Source organism: Lissotriton helveticus, chromosome 11, assembly GCF_964261635.1.
Source record: "Lissotriton helveticus chromosome 11, aLisHel1.1, whole genome shotgun sequence".
Taxonomy (NCBI): Eukaryota; Metazoa; Chordata; class Amphibia; order Caudata; family Salamandridae; genus Lissotriton; species Lissotriton helveticus.
The window spans coordinates 370,113,773-370,135,004 of NC_136072.1; the positions used below are offsets into that span (position 1 = coordinate 370,113,773).

The following is a 21,232-nucleotide window of genomic DNA, read 5'->3' on the forward strand; positions in this document are numbered from 1 at the left end:
GGGCCCGACGGGATCCCTATTGATCTGTTTAAATTTTATATTGAGCTCTGGGGCCCTATCCTAACTTTGCTTTTTAAAGCTTGCCAAGTACAGGGCTTTTTATCCACCTGGCCTGAGTCGCTTATTGTCCCCATTTTTAAGAAGGGTGACCGCAACAACCCAGCACAATATAGGCCCATTTCTCGTTTGGATTGCCTGTTGAAGGTTGCTGGTCACATGCTTTTAGGATGACTACAGGATTGGGCGGAAAGTAACAAATAATATCCTCTCGGATCTACAATACGGGTTAAGGGCTGGGCTGGGAACTGTAGAACAGACCATAAACTTAGATCTATTGATTGGCAAATATGTGCACATGAAAGGTGGCAATCTGTTTTTAGTTTTTGTTGATTTATCCTCTGCTTTCGATTTGGTAGCTCACGATAAGTTATGGGCAATCATGGCCAACATGGGAGTGGATGCCACAATTGTGAACTTCCTTAGAGATTTGTACGCCCAAGGCAGAGGCAGAGTACGTTATGCCTCAATGGTACTTGTTCCGAGTCATTTATAATAGGAAGAGGGGTGCACCAGGGATGCGTAATGGCCCCCTTCTTATTTAACCTCTATATTAACAGCGAGGCGACATTTTGGCAAGTAAATGTGCGGATCTACTCCAGGTGGGACATTGGCCTATACCAGCATTACTTTATGGCGATGATGCGGTGTTAATGGCCCGCACTCCCATTGCCCTGCAGCATCTGATGGACGAGTTTGCTCAGTACATGCAAAACCTTGGGCTTTTAGGATGACTACAGGATTGGGCGGAAAGTAACAAATAATATCCTCTCGGATCTACAATACGGGTTTAGGGTTGGGCTGGGAACTATAGAACAGGCCATAAACTTAGATCTATTGATTGGCAGATATGTGCACATGAAAGGTGGCAATCTGTTTTTAGTTTTTGTTGATTTATCCTCTGCTTTCGATTTGGTAGCTCACGATAAGTTATGGGCATCATGGCCAACATGGGAGTGGATGCCACAATTGTGAACTTCCTTAGAGATTTGTACGCCCAAGGCAGAGGCAGAGTACGTTATGCCTCAATGGTACTTGTACCGAGCCATTTATAATAGGAAGAGGGATGCACCAGGGATGCGTAATGGCTCCCTTCTTATTTAACCTCTATATTAACAGCGAGGCGACATTTTGGCAAGTAAATGTGCGGATCTACTCCAGGTGGGACATTGGCCTATACCAGCATTACTTTATGGCGATGATGCGGTGTTAATGGCCCGCACTCCCATTGCCCTGCAGCATCTGATGGACGAGGTCGCTCAGTACATGCAAAACCTTGGGCTAAAAATCAACATAGGCAAATCCTTCGCCATGAACATCATCTTTTTCATATTTGGGCATTGTTTTTAATCAATCAGGGAATTAGCACGGGGCAATTAAATCAAGGCGACTCTATTTTATGAAAACTACAATGGCTCTATTAAGTTTTGCCAGACAGCTTGGCTTTAAAAACCTAAAGGAGATGATGACAATCTATAATGCAACATATAGATCCTCTGCCATGTATGGGTCTAAGCTATGGGGGCATTGAAAGATTGATGTATTACGCTTGAAGAAAATGTCTTTCTCCGGTCTCTCCTTGACCTCCCAAAAAGTAGCCCAACTTATGTGTGTCATTCTGAACTAGGTGCCCCCTGCATAGCAGACCTGATTAGGATCCAGCCAGTGCTGTTATGGCATAAAATATGGTCATCTGAACATACTATTTTAAATCGAGCCATAATTGCCTCCATGCCAAAAATCCTCAAATGTTTTTAACATCCCATGGCTCAAATATGTGCACAACTTTCTGACAAACCTTGGCCCTCCTGAATATTTTATTCTTCCCGAGAGCCTAGCCAATGTGCAGAGGAAAGCCTTGAAACTAAAATGCATTTCATCATTGGAAGAAATCAGATTAGCATCTGAAATCTGTAAACAAACTGTGTTGAGGAATCAAATGATCTTGACTAGTTTTCACATGCAACCATACCTAGCCAACGTCTATAATCCGCGTCACAGGTTTGTGCTTACCTGTTTCCGGTTGGATATCTTCCACCACCTAATTAGCTTTCCTACCGCCAACAACTGGTCACTTGACCTGGGGAATTGCACGTGTGATGATAATTCACCTCAGAACATCATGCACACAATGCTTTTCTGTAAACACTTCTCAAGGTTGAGACAGAAACTCATAAAACCCTTGTTATTATAGTGGGGTTTCAGACATTGTCGCCCGGCGTTTATTTATCTGCAAATGCTACCAAATATTTGTATCTGTTTAGTAATGTCATGTTTCTTGTTGGCTGTCATCAACTATAGGAAGCAATTGTAAATAGTAAAAACATGATTGTGCTGCGATGACAGTCTTTTTAATACTTTGAGCTTTTTTACTTTTTATATGGAAGAATTTCGCATCTTGTTTTATACTGAATTTTGGTTATTTTAAAGTATTGTCATGGATGTATTATGGGTCTTTTATGAGTCACTTTGTGATTTCGAATGAAGCTTACTTTGACTTTGACTTTGGTGGGGGTATAGGGAAAAGGTTTTCTCTAAAGTGAAACATATTATTATCATGAAGTAAAACATAAATGAAAATAAGGCCAAGTGCTCTCATATTGTACTATTGTAAACTATGCACACTTAATCATGCAAACTGCCTTAGCATAAACGTAATTGGGAATTTACAAGATGTTTCTTAAAGTACCTGTGACCATTACAGGTTTGTAGAAGTACTCTTGAAAATCTTTGTAAATGCAAAACAAAAAGAGCAGATGTATTTATTTCTTAAGAATCTGTCCCCTAGAGCAGTGTTTTTAAAACCTTTTAATGCCGCGCCCCCTCCAGAGAAAAAGAATATCATCAGGTCCCCTCTGAAACTTTTCCACAATTATTCTATTAAACTTGCAATGTTTAAATAGATCTAGACTTATTTAAACATTAAAATTAAGTTCTTTTACCGTTTTAAAAATGCAATCAAATACAAGATTGCCAAAGGTACTATTCTTGTCAGGCAGGCCTTACTAACCTGTAAAAGTATCCACAGTGTTGTTATTATAAATGGGGGTCAGTTTTTGAAGAATATTTGGAGTCTCTTCCCTTTTGATGCCTTCTTTCAGCCAGGATATCAATGGCAAAAGATGTTAGTGATGACCCATTACAGAGCGGCTTACTGCCACCCATTCTTTTCTGCTGAAAACAAAGCACTGTTATTAGTATAATGCTTCTTTTGGCCAGAGCCTGGTGATCCCCCCAGAGAGGCCCCTGGTGAGGCCCATGCTTCAGATTGAAGACTCCTGCCCTGAGTCTTATTTTGTTTTATGATCCAAAGAATTTATTGATAATTCGATTATCGTGTCCTCTATTCGCAACACCATCCTGTTATTGAAACCGGATATGGATAACGAACAGCAAAATCAGGTACCAGGAGCAAATGACGGAGTCTAGGCTGCCTTTGGGACCTATGGTAAGTATGTGTGTAATTTAAGGGAAGGTCAGACATGCACAGATCCATTTTGACTATGATTCAAAAGGGTAATTTACACTTTTTTTGTACGTTTACACTTTCGAGTAAGTTTACTTCTTTTTGGTATTTACAAATTGTACTTTTATGGAAACGTACACTTGTGTAGTATTGCACTTTTGTTGTAAATCCTCCACTATGGATAGCCAAGCAGTGGTACTGCAATACCCTGCCACCGAAAATAACATAGGTTGGGACTTACTACAAAAGTGTAAGTTATTATAAATGTTTAAATTACTTCAAAAGCCCATCTTGTCAATACCGAAATGCAGTAAAGCTACTCAAAAGTATACGTTACTACTATAGTGTAGTTGTGACTAACACTTTGTACAAAGTTTTGTGGTACTGCTATAGTACTATAAAACGTCATACAAAGTGCAGTTTGTAAATAGTACCTTCAATTTCACACATACACTTTCATTTCTGTTAAAAAATGTCTTTCAATATCTTTTTGATCCAATGCATATTCACTATCTGGATCAGTCACATTACTCCTCAGCCTGTAAAGATATTCTCTCTCCACTGCCAAAGCAGAGCCACTGGCAAGCCCTTGAAATAGTACCTGTAAAACTGAATAATCCATCATTGTTCTGTCCAAGGATCCTTGCTTCACTGATCCCTGCTTTACCTGTGAACCCAGGGGCACACAACTGAATGTAATGCATGTTATAAGAGATCCAGATGCAGCGCCTGTGGATGTATAGATGCCGAGTATTAAAAGCAATTTTCCTTACCTATGTGATTGCAGATCCAAATCCAGATTAAGCGCACTTTTTCCAGGTAACTGTATGCTTTCCTCAGCAGAACTCTCACAAGGTCCTCCACACTGCTCTTGGTTTCCACCTGCATAGTGGCAATAAAATGATTGGATGCTAAGTATCCATTAAAGGTGAAGCTCTGGTTTGACATTCACTAAATATTTGACTGCAGGTGTCATTTACTCATAGTTTTAATTCTTTACACATGGGCAGAACCTCCGAATCCAGTGGGCAACAGCATAGACCCTGTGCCCTAATATGATGTTATCACTGGGACACTGCTCTCTTAACTGGTAACAACCCACTCCCTCAGCCCAATAACGCAAGAAAGCAACTAAAACAACACAGTAACACTTCCACAGAAAAAAACTATGAAACAACCAACAACGCAATACCAACAAAGAAGGCACCCCAAAATATAAGCACGAGGCAACGCAATAAAAGTGTTGTCACAGGAATGTGCCCTGCATGATGTATAGTCGTGTACCCTGCCATCCATGCCCCAACTGCACACCTGTGATGCAGGATTTGTGATTTTTGGTCTTGCCACACTCTAATCCTGCGTGCATGCTTTGATCAAGGCCTGGTCTTAGACAATGATAGGTTCTGTACCTATTCCTGTACTGAGAGGGATGAACCAAGCAAACCATCAAAGTGACAGGGAACTATTACCCACGTTGTGAATTTCATGAGTGGAGCACAGTGGTGGCAGCTTACCATGTCAGTGAATTCTAGTGACAGGCCTTTTTATCGGTGAGACTGGACTGTGTAATTACAGGCCCATTCATCTAAAGTTCCACTGCTGACAATGAACCTGGAATCCTGAAAGTGACACCCTGTGTGTTGTACATGTACAGTGAAGCAGGCCTGGGGTTTACATTTTGGAAGCCCACAGCCTGGACCAGAGTACAAGATGAAGGGCAAGTTGCTTTCTCAGACAGCACATGTGTATTTCTGACATCTCCCTGATGGGAGGGTGGAGCACTAACCGCTATGAGGAAAGAGGAGACAGGGTTTTCTTAGAATTGCTGATCCATTAAGCTGTACATACATGTGACTGCGGCTTCTATTTGGTGGATGGCAGTGCGTGCAGAGTGAGGCCTGCAGAATCTGTTGATAGGGAAAGGAGTCATTTGAAGGGGAACATATTCTTATCTCTCTTCCTGATCTCTGTGAGAAGAGGTCATAAATAGCTTGGCCCAGCCTGCTCTCATCTCTTCATACTTCTGTGGTGGGCACCCCATCTTGAGGCTATCTTGCTACGTAGAGCATCCTTGCACAAAAAGGCCAGGCTTGGAAGGTGGCCTGGCCAAGACAGAAGAAAGGGGCTCTAACCCAAACTGGTTTCAATAAACAGACATGGAATACGCATACTCTGTCTGTGAAATTGTTATTAAGATGGGAGGACAGAAACCATCATTTTTCATTGTTGTGGTCTCTTCTACCGAGGAGGGGTGTATTCTAAAGTACTCTGGGACTACAATGCACCCAAGGGATGGTATCATACTGACAGCCAACTCTTCGAAGGTAAGGGACCATCACCTGGAGTCTGATTTGCTTGGGGAATTATAGGACTGTCCTGGGTTCTAGAATACCCTGCCTGTGAGCAAGCAAAGCAAGCACCAATCCTGCAGGAGGAGGGGGAGAAGATCATGGAAGGGAATGGTGTAATTGATCCTGGCATATGGTAAGCAAGTGGGCCAAAGGAACTGCAATACTCTCGGAAGTGACAGTGTGACCTTTGCAACACATCCTCATCGTGGCTGCCAGGCCTCTGGAGTCGTTTTCCCTTGTGATAATCCTGACAGAAGCTGGGTTCTAGTGGCTTCTGTGCCCCATAAGTGAACCGTATAACTGCAGCACTGCCAAGTGTGCCGTTGGGTTGGGATCAGTCCTGAAGACTAAGTGAGCCGATAGGTTCCCTGAAGTGCCTTGTGAAGAATTGAGGTCTTCACCTTAAGGCACTATGTGCCGAAGTTAGCACCTGGCATCTGCCATGCTGAAGAATCATCATCTGCAGGCGTGTGGCCAGCGTACCTAGTGGAGTGCAAGAAGAAACCATGATCGGCTGCAAAAACAACAATTGATGGACGGAATGTTGCACAATGGCAAAACATTCATCCCAGTCACAGATCTGGGTTTAAGCCATCATTATTTTGCTCACCACAACACCCCAGTTCAGACATGGTCATATGCAAATCAGTCTTGACCCTGTGCCTCATGGGAACAGTCCAGCCCGAACTGCCAAGCCATGTCTTCCCTGGACCGGAATCAAGCATCCTAGGACCGGTTTCTGGCTATCAGCCTTCATCAGCCAGGTATCGCTTTGTTTGCCCTTAGTTGGCAGGGTATGCCCAGATGTGGGTTCCTTGCTCACTCTGCCCCTGGATTCAAGATAGCCTGGCTGATGAGGGTTATGAACCCGAAACCGGTCCCAGGATGCTTGTTTCCTGTCCAGGGAAGACATGGTTTGGCAGTTCGGGCTGGACTGTTCCCATGAGGCACAGGGTCAGACTGATTTGCATATGGCCATATCTGAACTGGGGTGGTGGAGTGAGCTAAAGAATGATGATGGATTAAACCCAGATCGGTTGACTGGGGGTGAGTGTTTGATTTGCTCAAGTGCTCCGTTCATCATCCCCTTTGGTTTCGCATTGTTCGCCCTAAGTTGGCAGGGTATGCCCAGACGTGGGTCCCTTGCTCACTCTGCCACTGAATTACAGATAGCCTGGCTGATGAAGGTTATGTACCCGAAACTGGTCCCAGGATGCTTGTTTCCTGTCCAGGGAAGACATGGCTTGGCAGTTCGGGCTGGACTGTTCCCATGAGGCACAGGGTCAGACTGATTTGCCTATGGCCATATCTGGACTGGGGTGGTGGAGTGAGCTAAAGAATGATGATGGATTAAATCCAGATCGGTTGACTGGGGGTGAGTGTTTGATTTGCTCAAGTGTTCAGTCCATCATCCCCTTTGGTTTCGCATTGTTCGCCCTAAGTTGGCAGGGTATGCCCAGACGTGGGTCCCTTGCTCACTCTGCCACTGGATTACAGATAGCCTGGCTGATGAAGGTTATGTACCCGAAACTGGTCCCAGGATGCTTGTTTCCAGTTAAGGGAAGACATGTCTTGGCAGTTCGGGCTGGACTGTTCCCATGAGGCACAGGGTCAGACTGATTTGCATATGGCCATGTCTGAACTGGGGGGGTGGAGTGAGCTAAAGAATGATGATGGATTAAACCCAGATCGGTTGACCGGGGGGAGTGTTTGATTTGCTCAAGCACTCCATCCATCATCCCCTTTGGTATCGCTTTATTCGCCCTAAGTTGGCAGGGTATGCCCAGACGTAGGCTCCTTTGCTAACTCTGCCACTGGATTCAAGATAGCCTGGCTGATGAGGGTTATGAACCCGAAACCGGTCCCAGGATGCTTGTTTCCGGTCCAGGGAAGACATGGCTTGGCGGTTCGGGCTGGACTGTTCCCATGAGGCACAGGGTCAGACTGGTTTGCATATGGCCATGTCTGAACTGGGGTGGTGGAGTGAGCTAAAGAATGATGATGGATTAAACCCCGATCGGTTGACTGGGGTTGAGTGTTTATTTGCTCAAGCGCTCCATCCATCATCCCCTTTGTTATCGCTATGATAGGCTGCAGCAGCCGAGAAGATACCCCCCGACAGAAGCCTCCGCTTGTGCTTCAACCCTTTGAATGGTGTGCTTTGTGTCTGGCCGCCATGTAGCCATGAGAGTATTGTTATGTGCTACCTGGAGGCTCTTGCCTGCTGCCAATAAGTTCAAGTTCAAGAATTTGTATAGCGCACTACTCACCCAGAGGGTCTCAAGGCGCTTGGGGGAGGGTGTGTGCATTACTTATCGAATAGCCAGGTTTTTAGTTGCTTTCTGAAGGAAAGGTGGTTCTGTGTAAGGCGGAGGTGAGTGGGGAGAGAATTCCAGGTTTTGGCCGCTAAGTAGGAGAAGGATCTTCCTCCCATGGTGGATCTATGGATGCGCGGAATTGCGGCGAGGGCTTGATTGGAAGATCGTAGTTGGCGGGTGGGTGTGTAGAAGGACAGTCGTGTGTTGAGGCATTGGGGTCCTAGGTCGTAGAGGGCTTTGTGTGCGTGGGTGAGGAGACGGAATGTTATTCTCTTGTTGACGGGGAGCCAGTGGAGGTCTTTCAGGTGGCCGGTAATGTGACCTTGACGGTTGATGTCCAATATGAGTCTGGCTGAGGCGTTTTGGATGCGTTGGAGTTTTTTCTGTAGTTTGGCTGTGGTTCCGGCGTAGAGGGTCTTTCCATAGTCCAGTCGGCTAGTGAGTAGTGCGTGGGTGACAGTCTTTCTTGTTTCGGTGGGGATCCAACGGAAGATTTTTTTGAGCATACGAAGGACGTTGAAGCATGAGGATGAGACGGCGTTGACTTGTCTGGTCATCGAGAGGGAGGAGTCTAGGATGAAGCCCAGGTTACGTGCGTGGTCTGTAGGTATGGGTGCTGTACCCAGGGCCGGTGGCCACCATGAGTCGTCCCAGGCAGAGGGGGATGATCCTAGGATGAGGACTTCTGTTTTGTCCGAGTTTAGTTTTAAACGGCTGTTCTTCATCCATTCGGCTACTTCCTTCATTCCTTCGTGTAGATTGGTTTTGGTGGTGTTAGGGTCTTTGGTGAGGGAGAGGATCAGCTGGGTGTCGTCTGCGTAGGAGATGATGTTGAGGTTGTGTTGTCGCGCGATGGATGTGAGGGGACTCATGTAAACGTTGTAGAGGGTGGGGCTGAGAGATGATCCTTGTGGTACTCCGCAGATGACTTCGGTGGCCTCTGATTTGAATGGGGGGAGGCGGACTCTCTGGGTTCTCCCGGCGAGGAACGAGATGATCCAGTCCAAAGCTTTTCCTTGTATTCCGACGTTGCTGAGGCGTTGTATGAGGGTGCTATGACAGACTGTGTCGAAGGCGGCGGAGAGGTCAAGTAGGATGAGGGCAACTGTTTCTCCGTTGTCCAGTAGCGTTCGGATGTCGTCTGTAGCTGCGATGAGGGCGGTTTCGGTGCTGTGTTTGGCTTGGAAGCCGGACTGTGAGGTGTCGAGGGAATTGTTGGATTCAAGGAAGGTGGCGAGCTGACTATTGACGGCTTTCTCAATGACTTTGGCAGGGAATGGGAGGAGTGAGATGGGGCGGTAGTTCTTAAGTTCAGAGGGGTCTGCTGTTGGTTTCTTCAGAAGGGCGCTGAGTTCGGCATGTTTCCAGCTTTCTGGGAAGGTGGCGGAGTTGAAGGAGCAGTTGATGACATCGCGGAGATGGGGTGCGATGATGGAGTTTGCTTTGTTGAAAATGTGGTGGGGACATGGGTCGGTTGGCGATCTTGAGTGGATGGAGTTCATCAGGCGGATGATGTCTTCAGTAGAGATTGGGTTCCAGGCGCAAAGGTTGTGAGAATTCTGAATTGGTTCGGAGGTGGGTGGAGTGGACTGTTCTTCGGACTGGTTTTCAAAGCTGTTATGTATGTCGGCGATTTTGTTGTGGAAAAAAGAGGATAAGGAGTCGCAGAGGTGTTGGGAGGGAGTGATGTTGTTTGTGCCGGCGGTGGGGTTGGTAAATTCTTTGACGATGTTGAATAGTTCCTTGCTGTTGTGGGCGTTGTTGTCGAGTCGATCCTTGAATGCTGATTTCTTGGTGGATCGGATCAATTGGTGGTGTTTGCGGGTGGCGTCCTTGAAGGTGGTCAGATTGTCATTGGTTGGGTTTTTTCTCCAGGTTTTCTCGAGGGTACGACATAACTTCTTGGATTTCTTAAGGTTATCGTTGAACCAGGGGGCCTTTTTACAACCTTGTTTGATCTGGTGGTTTTTCAAGGGTGCTAGTTCGTCAGTGCAGTGGGTGATCCATTTTGTGAGTTTGGTGGCAGCTTGGTTTGGGTCCGATGATATGGCAGGAGGGTTTTGGTTAAGCGATGTAAGGAGCTGGTCGGTGGTGATTTTGTTCCAGTTTCTTCGAGGAACAGGTTGTGGGGGGTTGTGGGTCGAGGTCTTTTTGTAGTTGAAGTGAACGCAGCTGTGGTCCGTCCAATGGAGAGATGTGGTGTGATCGAAGGAGATGTGTTTGCTGGAGGTGAAGATAGGGTCGAGCGTGTGTCCGGCCAGGTGGGTGGGGGTGTCAACAAGTTGTTTGAGTCCGAGATTGGCCAGGTTTTCCAGAAGGGTGGTGGTGTTGCTGTCGTTTTTTCTTTTCCAGGTGGAAGTTGAGGTCTCCCAGTAGGATGTAGTTCTCGGAGTTGAGGGCATGTGGGCTGATGAAGTCAGTGATGTCTTTGTTGAATTGTGTGCGGGTTCCTGGTGGTCTATAGATGAGGGTGCCTCTAAGTGTGGTCTTGGGGTCGGTGTGGATCTGGAAGTGGAGGTGTTCGGCGGTAGCGAGGTTATCGTCGGAGCTGGTCGTCATTTGGATGGTGTTCTTGTGGACGATGGTGATGCCTCCTCCTGTTTTGTTGGTGCGGTCTTTTCGGGTGATCTTGTAAGCGTCTGGGATGGCTATGGCGATGTTGGGTGCTGATGAGGTGTTCATCCAGGTTTCTGTAAGGAAGGCGACGTCCGGTGATGCAGTGTCGAGTAGGTCCCAGAGTTCGGTTGCGTGTCTGTGGACCGAGCAGGTGTTCAGCAGGATGCACTTCAGGTGGTTAGGGTCGGAACTGTGTTTGGAGTTAGCGGATTTGGTGTGGGTCCTGATGCAGTTGAACTTGCAGGCGTGGCAGGCGAAGGGTCCATGGGTGTGTCCTGGGGCAGCTTCGCAGCATTGTGGTGTGCGTCCGGAGTTAAGGGCAAGGAGGGTAGCGGTGTCATACGTTATGTGGGTGGAGTGGGTTTTGCGGGGACCAGGGGGTCTGGCGCTGGGCGCGGTCCAGGCGCGGACGGGCGTAGACGGGCTTACCTTTGGCGCACCTTCGGCGCGCATGGGGCGCGACCTCTGCGCGTGAACGCTGCGCGCAAACGCATCTGTCATGAGAGGATGGTGGAGGGGGTGGGGCGAGGGGGGATCAGCTGGGAGGCGGGAGTGGGATGGAGAGCCAGGCTGGGAGGCGCAATAATAACAACAAAATGGATGCGAGGCAAAATGCGAAGCAGGACGACTTTGGGGCACAGTCTCAACAAACGACAACAAATGGCCAAGTAGTACTGGCACAATCAGGCAGCAGCAGCGCAATTAGGTAAGCGAGCAGCACACAATTTAAATTAAATGAAAATTAAATGAAAAATCAATCAACAAGGTCAGCCAGTCTAGCGCTACTATACCAGCAGCAGGGAGCAGCGTGGGGAGCGACCGCTTCTGAAGCACTCAGGACGGTCACAGCGTTTACTAGCGAGGGAAGAGCCTAACCTTTCTGTGGGAGGGGGGATCAGCTGGGAGGCGGGAGCGGGGTGGAGAGCCGGGCCAATGAGATCCTGCTGCCGCAGGAAGACCGAATGCACCCCCTCACTGCTACTGGACTGGTGTGTGCCGCCTAGAGGGTCCTGCCTGCGGCTTGTGAGATCTTAATGCCACAGGAGGGCAAAACTAGAGGGTGTGGTTTATCGCGGCTGACTTTAAAGTTGGGGACCAGTTTCGAGTCTGGCAGGAGGCTCAAACATCCTGTGATTCTGGGCAAATCACTTAATCTCCCTGTGCCTAGAAATTAATATGTGCGACTGTAATGCAACTGGCGCTCATGTAAAGCTCTCTGATATCTTCGAGTCAAGTTCTTGCTATTTGAAACTGCAAAAGAAAAATGCAGCCCCACAGTGATATTACATACTTGGTGAGAGGCTAACAGACCAAAATAGCTCAGAGGGGCAGGAACTGCACCCATAAACTTACCTTTAGACCCTAAACCTGTGACAGGGGACCTGCACAGTATGGGATTGGGGGCGGGGGGGGGCACTAGAGAGAGGTGAGGGCCTAATCATCAAAGGCTGATGAGAGCACAAATACTTGCACCTGTGACTTGTGTATTCGCTCATGATTGAATGTGTTCTGGATTTTTATGTTTTTTGTGTAATAAAGTACGTGTCTTTTCTACAAAAAGAAGCACTGAACTGTACACTGATGTTTTTGCGTTGCTGGGGTGGGGGGTGGCATTAATTCTTGAGCCTCAGTAACCCCCACACTAACCTCACTGAGAAGCTTGTGACTGCGTGCCTACAGTCAAGTGCGGAAAGAGTTGTACTTGGCCCAGTTTGCAAAGCCATACTGTTGCTGCTCCTGGAAAAGCATTGGTAAATGGCCTCAAACCCCACGGTTTTGGCCAAATAGCCCCTGCCTGCTCTGTGGTCTCCTTAATAGGGGCATTAAACAATACTGACACAAAGCACACCACAACAATATTATAGAAAAACAATATCAACACAAGCATATACACCAACACATTATTGGCATAGGCACCAATGAAGCACCACTTTACCAACAATTAGGGAACAGTAGAGTGAGCAGGTGAATGAGAGCCAGAAAGCCTCATTTTTAAGACATTATGGACCCCCAAAGAGCTAGTTTGAGAAATCTGTAGTTGTGGTTTTTTTCTTCAAATCTTCTCACAATGGAAGCCAGTTGCATATAGTTTGACTAACAAAATCCAACTTTTTTTTATCTACTGTGGTTGAGCAGCAGATCTCTAAAGGTTCAACAGAATGAGGGGCAGTTTTGCTAACAAGGTCCAAAGAGAGTACACCATTTGTTTACAGCAATTTCATAGTATGTGCAATGGTGGCATACCATATTGACTTAGAGATGGGCCATAACATCAACTCGAAAGAGTATCACCATTGAGAAGTTAATAAAAGCAAATCTTGATAATGATCACAATGTACAGTGTAGAATAATATTTTAGGGGTTGATATTGTGACATACAACGATATGCCAGACTCTGATAAGAGAATGCAATAATATGTAACATACGGAAGCATACAATAGTATCACAGAAGCCATTATTGTGACAGGAAATGTTATATTAAATGACCGGCGATGCCCAACTTAATCACAAAGCTGTGAGAGGAATAATGTGGTAAGTACCATGCAGAGATAATCGCAATGCAGTGATAATGAAATACAATAATTAGCATGTAGTGATGGGGCTACATTTCTAAGAGTCAACAAATATCAAAGGATTAGTCCAGCTCTTCAACATTGATATTGAATGCTATTTCGTACAGTGGCAGTCCCATACTATGTAAAGTGCAATGTGCTGATCATTGGATTCCACTATAGGTGATATGTAGGGAAAGGGAAATTAAACCGGAAATGCTGTTATGGGAAGAATTCTACCAAGTGCCACGCGCTGCCATGAAATAAGTCTGTCAGTGCCAGAAGATGCCATTATATATTTTTATTTCTTAAGGTGCTGCCTAATTTTCATCTTAAGAAAAGCATAAATTACCATTCATGTGGTTTCCAGAAAAGACTATTAGAGCTTTGCCAATGAGGTCTTACCACTGAGGCGTAGGCATCCAGCATCTGAAAGTCCTGTAGATTGATAGGCATAGATTTCAGGCTCGACTTATCCCATGGGTATGCTAGATGGAAAAATTAAAGTATATTATCCTCAGGTTTATGACACCCATCTTGAACATAACTTGTCTCTCTCACTACCTAAACCTATGTAAAGCGCTCTGATACCCACCTGGGTCATGTTCGCGCTATGCAAAACTTTAAATAAATAAATACATGTGCGGTGCGACTAGGGCTCCTACATTTGTGATTAGGGGTACCCACAATTGATGAGGGACGAGTTGGTGGCTATACTTATCCTACACTGACAAATACACATGCTGCCAGTTACCTATCAAATTATTTCACTATTTCTATCTCGGTTTTTTGCTCTTTCCATTTTGGTTTCCTCTTACCATAGTCTTTTTTTTATTTTATTTTTGCTTCACTTTTGTGCCGAGCAAGCCAGTGTGTGCGAATTCATTCCGATTGTATTACATAATGTACATCCACTGTAAAACGATCAGTAATCAGAAGTTCAGAAGCACACTTCTGTAACAGTAGTGGTACAAATCAACAGTGCAGGCTACACAGTGAGCAAAGATGTCTGATAAGAAATATGTACAAATAAAAGATTGGCCTGCTAATTTGGCTAAAGAAGCCAACGGTATACATATCTCCGTATTGATAACCTTTATATGTTATTGATATGATATGCCTTGATATGTTATTTTTCTTTTAGCTTGAAGAATCCTCCAAGTCTCTTGACTTGTACAATTGTGAGCATTATACTCAATGATGTCCCCTTGCTCGGGTACTATCATTTGATGCTCACCTCTGTATATCTAAATTATCTTTTCTTAGCATCACCTTACAGTGCCAACTCATCTGGTGGATACAAAGGGTTTAAATGTTCTCTGCGCCTGGTCTTGATGTCATAGGCTCTCTGGATGGTTCTTTAACACCTTGCTTGTTGCGTTTTGTTTGATTGCAGGATTGTGACTTTACCTGTGTTGGACACGCGTCTTAGTTTTCCCAGCTGTAACTTTGGGTTTTTCTCATGCATGTTGGTTTTTCTTGCATGTTGTCCTGGATCTGCAGTTTATCCGCAGCTGTTTCCTGAGCTGGCTGCACTTTTACAGAAAACAACTGTTTATTTTTGCCACTATTTTTGGGGATTATTTCTTGATAATTTTCGATATTTTTGCAACACATGTACATAGTAATACAGAAATTCAATCACACACACTAGCCTGTATACATCAATTTTTTTTACACAGTGAATCTAGACGGTTCTCCAAATAGGTTGTTAAATGTTCTCCAAGTGTAGCATACTCTGTTATCTCTCATACCAAGAATTTTGGGTTGCACTCTCCCTTTCTATACTCTAATTCATGCCTTGATCACTTGATCTTGGCATCTTTCCTTCATTTCCTGATTCCCTTTTACCTCCTTAACTTTCGGTGCTGCCTTCTTTCATCCAATGTACTCTATTTATTTCCTCTTCATCTTTTGCTACTCTTTCTAACTTTCAAATCAATATGTCATGAGTAGTGTTAAAAGCCTGAGCAAGTCTCTCTCTGGAAATTACCTGCTGTATCCAATGCAAATATGGGAAAAGATGTTTTGTGAAAATAAAATTGCCTGAATGCTCTAAATGAATATATTTTAATTGAGCGATTCGTACAACGGCTATGTATTTGGCATTTAGCATGACAACAATGTTGGATGCACTTACTGTGAAGATCCTTTGCATTAGGAGCCAGGGTCTGTGGTTGCTCCTGAAGTTTCAGCTGTGGATCTTTGCAGCCTATTCCTATATATAATAAATGAAAAGAAGTTAAGAAAAAGCCTTTTCATCTGTGCTCCAAAAAACCATTAACAAAAATCCACACTGAGAAAGAGCAGAAGAGGGCCACAATAACACAATGAGAACAAAAGAGTGTAGCTTGCACAAAACTACAGGGTGAACTTATTATTCTGTCATCCATGCTACAACATACGGTTAAAATGATATTTGGAATAAAAAATCACAATGCATGATGGTAAAGAAATAGCCATTGTTTAGTGTACTAGGATACTTTAAATAAAGTAACAGGGTCCAACAGTAAAAATTTGTAAAATTAACTGAATGAAGATCGGGTAATGGCTTTTACAATGGACACCTATATATCCATTAGCCCAACCACACCTGTGCTCCAGGCAACCACATCAGCACAGCGAGGAACAGCATACTTGTGTCGTCATCCCTCACTGCCCATCGACCGAAAGAACAATTCCAGTAGTCACTGCACCAATGTGAAAGCCTATTCTTTCCCCAGTGTTGTTGACACCAACACCCATGTACAGTGTGATGGTGGAACGGTAAGACCTCCGACCCTCTGTCTAGGTCCACTCTCTTCTCGCATCTCCGATGTGCCGTCTCTTGCCTCCAGACCCAGACCACCTCCTTGGGAGGTTCGAGGCTGCTGCCCGCTCCAACTGGGACCAGACTGCCTGCAACCACCGTAACCTTTCTCAGCTGTTTTCTTTCTTAAATTTTCCCTGTTGTGTCACTGTTATTGTGCCTCTGTGTGTCTTGCTCTAAGTCCATCACTATTTTTATTTTCTCATGCCTGCCTGTTCCTTTCGCCTTTCACCACTGCTGCACCTGTGGCACCTCCCCCCAGAATTACCCCCCGGGAATTCCCCCCACAATTCCTTCCTTCCAGTAATCTTTATTTTGGTTTAGAAAAACCATAAAAGATACATAACAACATTCATACATTTTGTATATTAAAACACAGATAAAAATGAAACATTACGTTGGTGCCGCCTTGACTGGAGCAATTGCTTGTTATGACCTTTAGTTCAGTCCATAGGCCTTGACAATATAAATACAACACAATAAATAACACATGATAATATAAAGGTTAAAAAATTATTATAAAAAGAGGCCATCCAATACCAGATGATTATGTGGAGTATTGTCCTGTTTGACATTGATATTCTAGACCACAGTCTAATTGATCACTACTACTCACATTTTATATAAAAAAGAATTGTATATGTTCTCACAACATGTATCACATGATTAGTACGTATTAGAATCAGTAACTGTCTGAGACGAGAGGAGGGAAGCAATTTCTAAGTTTTATCATAATTGTTTAATAGAATCGGAATTTGCCAAGCAGCGTGACGGTAAGTCCCAATTCTATTAAGGACACGGAGGCAAATATTATGTTTTATTCCTTCTTCGCTTTATTTAACATCTCAAACACAGCAGCCAGAAATATATAACACATTTTTTTCATAAACACAGAAAAACTACAACTCCCTACACCCAGGGAGGCAAATCAGTCCATAGTCCTTCCACCATGTTTAGCACTCCAGGTACTAAGTTCCATGCGTGTCCTTCCACTTCCTCTTTCTTTGCGCAAAATACACTCAATCATCACCGGTCTTGTTTGGAACCATCATTCCCTAGAAAGGACAAGATGTGATTAGGAAATTACAAATATAAAGAACTTGTTAGGAGTTACGATAATGATCTCAGAGCTCCAAGCTATGATAAACAATCTCAATCAAACAGTAGCAAAATCAGAAAAGGTGCTTACTTACCAAGGTACGACTTAATCCCAAACAAAAGGAGTTTACTTACTGCAATACGGGTGGGTTCGCACCATCGTGCTCCGGGTGGGATAATCTTTGCCTCCGTGTCCTTAATAGAATTGGAACTTACCGTCACCCTGCTTGGCAAATTCAGATTCTATGTCAGGACCGGAGGCTTCAGATTATGCTAGTTTAAAGCTTACTCACCACCAACTGAGCCACATTCACCACCGGTTTAAAATAAAACCGTTTAAAAGTGGAATCCGAAGACCAATCTGCTGCTCGCATCAAATCCTCTAGGCGCGCTCCCAACGCAAATGCCTTAGAGGCCATGGCTCCTCTAGTAGAATGAGCACCAAACTGTTTCGTATCAATCTCCACTTCATTCATGACCCAACGCACTCATCTCGCAATTGTAGGTAAAGACACCGCTTTATGCGGTTTCTTGAGTGCTATCAAAAGTTGTTGTTCGCCCGGAGGATAACATGTTAGGGTCAAGTCCTCATAGGTTTTAAGACAACCCACCACACGCAACTTCGGAGTATCCCGAAAAGCCGGATATGACTCCGTGCAAGTGTGCGACTTAGTTTGGCGTCCAATCATAAAAACTACGCCCTCTGGTGAGAAGGTCCTTGCCGAAATGTCTAATGCTCGGACATCTGAAACTCTCCTGCAGGAGATCAAACATAGCAGCATAGCCAATTTCAGGTATAATTCTTTTAAAGAAAGGTATCTATTCGGCTGCCAAGATAAAAAGAGGTTTAAAACCAAATTGACATCCCAAAGAGCCGAATACCAAGGTTCCAGAGGTAACGACAACTGGATACCACATAGGAGTTTACAGACCAAAGGATGCTCCCCAACTGGTTTCCCAACTCCGCCAGAAAATTCAGGATGTGAACAACATCCGAGACCACAGGATCCAAATCCCTTCGAACACACCAATGAAGCCAGCGTGTCCAGGCGGACCTATAACGCTTTGTTGTACTGTCCGCCCAAGCCTTGGACAAGAGAGACGCAGCTGGTTCCGAAAGGCCTGGCAGCGACCAACGCCGCCGGAAAGCTGCCACACCATGAGGTGGAGCTGCCCCTGCGTGGTCAGATGGTGACACATCCCCTCCGGGGTCAGAAGGAGATTAGGAAATTGGGGGAGTAGGATTGGAAAATCCCAAGAAAGTTCCAGAAGAATCGGAAACCAAACCTGAGACCTCCAACAAGGCGTCACCATGGCCACTTCCGCCCTTTGCCGACAGATCTGGGCCGCTGCCCTGGTGATCATCAAAAAAGGGGGGGAACGCATACCCGACTTCCGTGGTCCAATCCTGTAGGAAGGCATCCGTGGCCACTGCCATCGGATCCGGCCTCCAACTGAAGAACCTGGGAACTTGATTGTCCAAGCGGGAGGCAAAGAGATCCACTGAGAATGGGCCCCACAGAGACTGGATCCACCGAAAAATCTGGGGATCCAATTTCCATAAACTGGAATTGTACAAGTTGCGGGAATTCCAGTCCGTGACCTGATTTGTCTGCCCCGGAAGATATTCTGCTGTGACTGAAATGTGGTGATCCAGACAAAAGGTCCACATGTCTTTTGCCAGATTCGCCAGTACCCGCGAACGGGAGCCTCCCAAACGATTGACGTACCGGACAGCAGAAACGTTGTCCATTTTCAGAAGCACACAGGATTGCACCATGTTCTTGGTCCAGCAACGGACCACGAAGGACCCCGCTAAGAGTTCTAGACAGTTGATGTGGAGACTCTGCCGGTCTGCAGACCACACTCCTCTGGTGGAAAAATCCCCGCATCGTGCGCCCCAGCCAGAACGATTGGCGTCGGACTCTATGACCAGGTCTGGAATCGAGCCAAAAATCGCCCGCCCGTTCCAGGCTTCCATGTGAGACAACCATCATGTAATTTCTTCTCTGGCCTTTTCCGAGAGGGGAATCAAGTGATCGTAAGTTCTCCCTCTTCGTAGATGAAACGCCTTGAGGCGTTGGAGTGCCCGGTAATGAACAGGGCCCGGGAAGATCTCTTGAATTGAAGAGGAGAGAAGACCCACCACACGGGCCAAAGGGCGGAGAGAAATGTGGGACTTTGAAAGTGTTTGGCGCAACTCGTGATGAACTTCGCCATTTTCCAAGACGGAAGACTCAGAGTCGCTTGGACAGAGTCTATCGCGAACCCACAAAAAGTTATCGTCTGAGAAGGTTGTAAGTCCGATTTGGCCCCATTGATGACAAACCCTAGACATTGTAACAGGCACATCGTCTGCTGGAGTTGAGAGGCAAGAACTCGAGGACATTGTGCCATGAGCAACAGATCTTCCAAATACACGATCATCCGGATGCCCGAGCCCAGGGGAACTCCACCGCTGGATGCAGCACCTTGGTGAAACACCATGGTGTTGAGGACAGACTGAACCGAAGAGCTGTGAATTCGAACCCCAAGTCCTTCCAGCAGAACTGCAAAAATTGAGGATGCGGCGGATGGATTGGCACAACCAGATAGGCGTCCTTCAAGTCGAAGCGACCATCCAATCGGCTGGTAGGAGAATGTCCCGGAGGAGGTGTATCCCCTCCATTTTGAAATGACGATACACCAACCAGCCGTTGAAGTCCTTGATATTGATAACAGGACGTCGGCCACCGTCGGCCTTGTCCACCAAGAAAATATTGCTTAGGAAGCCATGGGAACGAAGTGTTGAGCAACGAATGGCCCCTTTGCGAAGCAATTCGGAAAACTCTTCGACTGAGAATCTAGGGCGCTGAAAGAAATCGGACGAGGTAGGGTCTCCTGTCTCGGGTCCCTGTGGAACTCTAGATGAAAACCTTGAACGGTTTGAAGAACCCATTCATCTGAAGTTATGTCCTCCCAAGAATCTCGAAATGCCGCTGTTCCACCCTGAGGCGGGGTAGAAGGAAGGGCACGGAAACCAGACCTGGGTATATGGGGTTTTATTTTTATAAAGGTTTTTTTCTTCCTTAATGTTAGTCTCTCCCGGGCTAAAATGGCAGGATCTGTGATTTCTCTTGCACTGGGTGTTCTTGCGGTCTCCTGGTCTTTGCAGGGACCTCTTCTTGAAACAGACCCTCCAGCTTGGGACATGTGAAAAAGGAAAACAAAATGGCTCGGAGATCAGGGACTATACTTTCTGGGGGAAGGGTTTCACCACCACCAAGGGACCTGGGGTGTGGGGATCACTTGGTGCACGAGTATGCTTAGTGAGTGCACGCAGTAAATTAAAGTGGTGAGGGCACGTGTTCTGTGGGGAGTGGAGAGCAGGAAGCAGAGCACTTGGTTTCTCTATTACGAAGGAGCACGCGAACAGTGACCGTCTCACTTGGCTTTCCCCTCAGTCACTCCCCGCCTCCCCATCCAGCCTGACATACGTTCCCGTACCTGGCTGAGCCACACTCCTCCTCGGTGAGTGTGGCTGGGCGGTTCACGGTGTCGGAGGCCTACAGGCACAGCAACCTCCTTGACTGGCGTCTCGCCTCCGTCGTCCGTCCTGCTTCTTCCTCTCCTCCGGTATACACACACTCTCCTCGACAGTACACGACCTCCTTGGTGATGTCACACGCCATCCTCTTCTCTTCCTCGCTTTTCTCCAATCCCTGGAGAACCGCATCATCTGGGGGTGTGTCTCCCTCCTCGAAGCTGTTCTGTTTAAGGGGACAGTCTTCTAATTCCTCATGACGTCCAGCCCACAGCTCGTTGTTGTAGGTTGCGGAAGTATTATATTGTCCTCGGCCAGAGTCTTGTCCCCTGCCTGAGGGTTGCTGCGATCCGCGGCCGGGATAGCGGTCCCTGCCTTGCCCGGCCCCACGGAAAACCCGCTGGTTAAAGACCTTTTTAATACTGGACTGGGCCTTGTCCA

The 21,232-nt window shown here is 46.0% G+C and overlaps 1 protein-coding gene across 1 annotated transcript in view; it reads right to left on the reverse strand.

The window, feature by feature from the left end:
* Nucleotides 1–21,232, reverse strand: part of LOC144791146 (uncharacterized) — a 299,504-nt gene that overhangs the window by 173,242 nt on the left and 105,030 nt on the right. The window contains exons 5-7 of the mRNA XM_078665803.1: nucleotides 15,502–15,579; nucleotides 13,767–13,849; nucleotides 4,297–4,405 (exon numbers count right to left, since the gene is read on the reverse strand). Of these exons, the coding sequence (XP_078521929.1) occupies nucleotides 4,297–4,405; nucleotides 13,767–13,849; nucleotides 15,502–15,579 (270 nt within the window). The remainder of the gene's footprint in view (nucleotides 1–4,296; nucleotides 4,406–13,766; nucleotides 13,850–15,501; nucleotides 15,580–21,232) is intronic.